The 5,104-nt window shown below is 32.7% G+C and overlaps 1 protein-coding gene across 1 annotated transcript; it reads left to right on the forward strand.

The window, feature by feature from the left end:
• The first annotated feature begins 2,448 nt into the window (after positions 1-2,448).
• On the forward strand, positions 2,449-4,553 carry LOC132068319 (protein phosphatase 2C 37-like). The gene is made up of 4 exons (XM_059461883.1): positions 2,449-2,963; positions 3,047-3,370; positions 3,726-3,831; positions 3,931-4,553. Exons 1-4 carry the CDS (start codon positions 2,460-2,462, stop codon positions 4,263-4,265), a joined length of 1,269 nt encoding a protein of 422 aa, XP_059317866.1. The 5' UTR covers positions 2,449-2,459; the 3' UTR covers positions 4,266-4,553.
• The last annotated feature ends 551 nt before the right edge of the window (positions 4,554-5,104 follow it).

Consider the following 5,104-nt stretch of genomic DNA (forward strand, 5'->3'; position numbering starts at 1 on the left):
TTCCAATTTATATGAATGTATTCGATTATACATAAAATTTAAAAATAATTACAGGCTTAGTACATAGGTAGTTTTTTTAAACTTGTCATCAAATTTTATTTAGATATTTGAATTATGATTAATTTTAACTAAGCATTTAAGCACATGATAAAGTAATCTAATTAGACATTTTTTGTTCAAATTTTGAAAAATAAAATTGCGATTGCGCGCATTCTCAAGAGTCTATTAAGGAGTTAAGTTAACCACATAAAATATATCATCTCCTTTAATTATATACATTCACTTCTATAAGCCGTAAAATCCCAGACATTTTCTAATTGAGGTTGATGTAAGAGATGACATATTTTATGTGGTTATTTTAACTACCTAATAAACAAATGAAAACACGCGCAAAATTCTTCCAAAATTGAGACCGAAAGTTTCTAATTGAACACTTTATCACGAATTTAGATGCTCAATCGGAGCAAGTTGTAGTTCGAGTGTCTAAATGAAATTTCTTTGGCAAATTTAAGATGCTGCCAATATATTAATCCATAATAAAAATTTGCGTAATAATAATCATATCATTAAGAATGAAATAAAATTTTTATAATTAAATTGTTATATAAAAAATAGAATTATTTTTTAGATTGATTAAAAGAAAAGAAAACGTTTATTATGTCTAATTAATTACATATGCATACAATCTCTATATTTTAGTAAATTAAATTATCAAAATATAAACCAAATATTTGTTAAATAATCCTATCCTATACAATACAGATTATTCGAATATGTGTGTAGTTTTTAGCCAATACCAGATTATTTTCATTTGTTTCAATTATGAAAGAGATAATAATATCAAAAGTTATAATTTTCTAATTTCAATGTATATATCAAACCTAAAGTCGAATAAAACTGTTGTAAAGCGAAGTATGATACGTAATTGACACTAGTTATGTATAACTGCTTTTATGATCATTAATTTGCTAACTTAATTTAGATCCACTAAACTGTTAGATACAAAGAAATTTCGTCCAATACCTTTTAGGGCTTTTATGATCATTATTTTACTAACTTAATTTAGATCCACTAAATTGTTAGATAAAAAGAAATTTCATCCAATAAATTTGAGTTTGTGTGAGACACAATTAAAACTTTTTGTAAAAGTACCATGAACCCCTACAAGGTATAGTGTAAGCTAGAGTTGACCTTTTTTACGTACGAAAGTGGTAACAAACGCTAGAAAGGCGCGTAGACCAAACACAGATCCCATATTCCTAGGATCCTGCCACGTATCATATTCCTCCTTATAAAGGCAATACACTATTAATCGAAAAGGCGAATAATCGGCGTGGTTGTCCTAAGCTCCACATGCGTGTCAGAACTGCAACCTCGTCGTGTCGCTTTCTCATTGGCCCACGTTAAATGAACATTATAAAATCTACTTCACACGTGGTCTTCATCTGTTAACAAATGGACGGTTCTGATCTATGTTGTTGGGAAACGATTAGACGAGACATGACACAACTTTAGTTTACGAAAGACATGACACTAAATAGGAAACTGTAAAGGTTAAGGATAGAAAGTTAGTAGGTAGTCGTGTTCTTTTTATTAGTAGAATTAATTAGTAATCGTGTAGAATTTTTTCTTCGAGGTGTACTACTACTCTCTCCGTCTATATACTTTGATTACTTATGGAGTTTAAGAAAAAAGGAAAGACTTTTAAAACTTGTATCTAAAACTAGTCATAGATATTTGTATAGCTGTAAATAATTTCGTTAAGGAAAAAAAGTTTTAAGTTAAATTGTTTTTAAATATAAAAATGTAATCATTCTTTTTTAGACAGAAAAGTAAAGCGTATCACATAAATTGAGACAGAGAGAGTGTTAGTTTCTTACTTTTTTTAAAAAGAAAAGTATATGACATAAAGTGAAACAAAAAGAATAGATGTTTCTTCTTTTGCGTTTTATCTTGCTATTCTATTATCATAATTTTTTGATATCATGCTTCAAATTCTTTTTTCTGTCAGGCCGAAAATCTACCAGCAACAACCTCCCTATCACATAAAAATTTCAGAAATAAGGTCTCCGTAAATCTTACCTTACTATGAAAATAACACCAAGAATTTCGTTGATATATATGTTATTGTTGCTTCACACGTGGTCTGAATCTGTCAACAAATGGACGGTCAAGATCTATGTCCTTTGTTTTCCAGAATCATACGTCATAAAAACATTACGTGTCGGACTCTGCCCTAGACGGTGACGGGCAGCCTGCCCGTTATTAGCCCCACTTACACTTCTATATCAAATACAGCTTCATTTTTATGGATCCTCTCTTGTCTAACTCCTCAAAGATTTCTCATATCTTTTCTCCTTGATCAATTTGTCAAGCTTTGTGTTACCATCTATTTTAGTCTGTGTTAAATTGAAATAAGAAATACGAAATTTTAATTTCAATCAAATTAATTGATAATTATGGCTGGTATGTGTTGTGGTGTTAATATAGCTGAAACAGAAGCTACAACACCAGTTGAGCCAAGTTCTGAAGCAGCAAGAAGGAGAAGAATGGAAATTCATCAGTTCCGTTTTGTCGCAACAGATGTATCTGTTGCTGTAGCTCCGCCCATTCAAAAAAATGGACGGAAACGTACGCGTAAAGCAGAAAAAGTCTTTAACACCAAAATACAGAAGTTGGAAACTAGCGTAACGATTTCATTGTCTCCAACACCATTAAAAAAGCTAGCTGAGGAAGAACCTGAAAGTAAAACTCTGGATCTGTCTGAATCAACTACCACAGAATCTGTCATAATTGAACCTGAAGAGATTGTTCCTTCTGATCTCCCCAAATTTGGGTCCACTTCGATATGTGGAAGGAGACGTGATATGGAAGATGCTGTAGCAATTCACCCTTCATTTTGTAATGAAAACTCAAACAACTTGCATTTCTATGGTGTATATGATGGCCACGGCTGTTCACATGTAAATCTCAAACTAAACTACGATTTGTTCTCATTCTTTTCTTCCTTTATGATTTTTTTGCTGAACTTGTTTTGTTTTTATAGGTGGCTATGAAGTGCAAAGATCGAATGCACGAGATAGTTAAGAACGAGGTGGAGAAGAAAGAAGGAGAAGCAGCATCGTGGAAAGAAGCGATGATTGGGAGTTTTTCTCAAATGGATAAAGAAGTTGTGGATTATTCGAGTGGATCTTTCCCATCAGGTTCTGATTGTAGATGTGAACTTCAGACTCCACAGTGTGATGCTGTTGGATCAACAGCTGTTGTTTCAGTTGTGACTCCAGACAAAATCATCGTCTCTAATTGTGGTGATTCTCGTGCTGTGCTTTGTAGAAACGGTGTTGCTATCCCTCTTTCCGTCGATCATAAGGTGAGTCACAAATTCAATTTCATCAAATAGGTATTCACTTAAATTGTTGGATCCGCACATATTATCCTTTGAATATAATAAAAAGGGACGATGTTCAATTGGAACATGAAAAAGCGACTAAATTGGTCCTAGTTACCATGATTTTTTTTTTATGAATGTCAATTAAGTATAGTAAGTAAATTGTTTCTGGTTGTTGTTCAATCATTTGATAGTCAGTCTTTCTTTGACAAATAATAACTACCAGTCAGGCTTAAACCTTTTCCAAATATTTTTACGAGTACTTTCACGAATACGCTTTTTTATTTATTTATTTTCAAATGAATTATGCTAAAACTTGTGTTTATTTCTATTTTAGCCTGATCGACCCGATGAATTGAACCGGATACAAGAAGCTGGTGGCCGTGTTATATATTGGGATGGCGCAAGAGTTCTTGGCGTTTTGGCGATGTCTCGCGCAATTGGTAGGCACATCGTGACATATTTTTGCCTTTCAACGTTCATCAAATTTGAATAGCAAATAAAGAATAATATATTAATGATCTATTTGAACTTTATTTCAGGCGACAATTATTTAAAGCCATATGTTATATCGGAGCCAGAGGTGACTATAACTGAACGTACCGATGAAGACGAGTGTTTAATTTTAGCAAGTGATGGATTATGGGACGTTGTATCGAACGAGACTGCCTGTGGCGTGGCGCGTATGTGCTTGCAATCAAGAAGGCCACCGTCCCCAACAGGTTCGCCTGAAAATGACATAACGGTCACCGGTGCCGGAGAAAGCTCTGATAAGGCTTGTTCAGATGCATCAATCTTATTGACGAAATTGGCCTTGGCTAGACGAAGTACTGATAATGTTAGTGTTGTTGTGGTTGATTTAAGGAAAGATCTATAACATTATGTTATGCTCTAGTAGTTTTAATCTATGAAGTGTATATTTTTGTTATTGATTTTAATTTGAGGGTTTTCTTAAAGAAGGAAAACTCGAATTAAATAGTTCAGGTTTTAACATGGGTTGCTAATGAAGCTCTGGTGAAAGCTGATCTTTTGATTTATTAGCTGATTTAGCTTCCTGTGTGTAGTAGTATTAGTGTACTGCTAATATTATTTTAGAGAAATGGAGAGAAATTGTAAAGAGCTGATCTTCTCTACAGCTATGTGAAATTTTATGTGTGATTCTGCATTTTAGGTCTCGTTTTTCCTCTTCTAAATATTTAAGTCAGTAAATATGAATTGAACATTGAACTGTCCCATTGTGTTGGACCAAACATAACAGAAGTCTCCTTATTGATTTTTAATGTCAGATTTAAAGAAAAAAAGAACATTGTTTCAAGCTAATAGGAGAGGCTAAACTAGGAGTATTTGTTTCAAATCAATATTGGCATATTATTCAAATGAGATATTATAAAGATCATCTAATTCACTTTGTTAATTGGGTTATTCTTTTGATTTCGTTCGTTTGTTCATTCCATTCATAGTTATTCAGATTCTTTACAAAACAAAGTATCCATATATAATTTGGTGTAAGAATAGAATTCAACTATGGCTGAATTGTTTATGTAGAGAATTTGCATACTCCACTATGAAGGTCAAAACATAATTTTTTTTACAGTTAGAAGGGGCAAAAAGGAATAAATGGATGGTGATAATGTAATGGGAGGCCAATGAGGAAGATAAGTGGAAAGATGGGTCATGTGGGGACCATAATTATATATTGTGTTTACATATGATAAA

Source organism: Lycium ferocissimum, chromosome 8 (genome assembly GCF_029784015.1).
Source record: "Lycium ferocissimum isolate CSIRO_LF1 chromosome 8, AGI_CSIRO_Lferr_CH_V1, whole genome shotgun sequence".
Classification (NCBI taxonomy): domain Eukaryota; kingdom Viridiplantae; phylum Streptophyta; class Magnoliopsida; order Solanales; family Solanaceae; genus Lycium; species Lycium ferocissimum.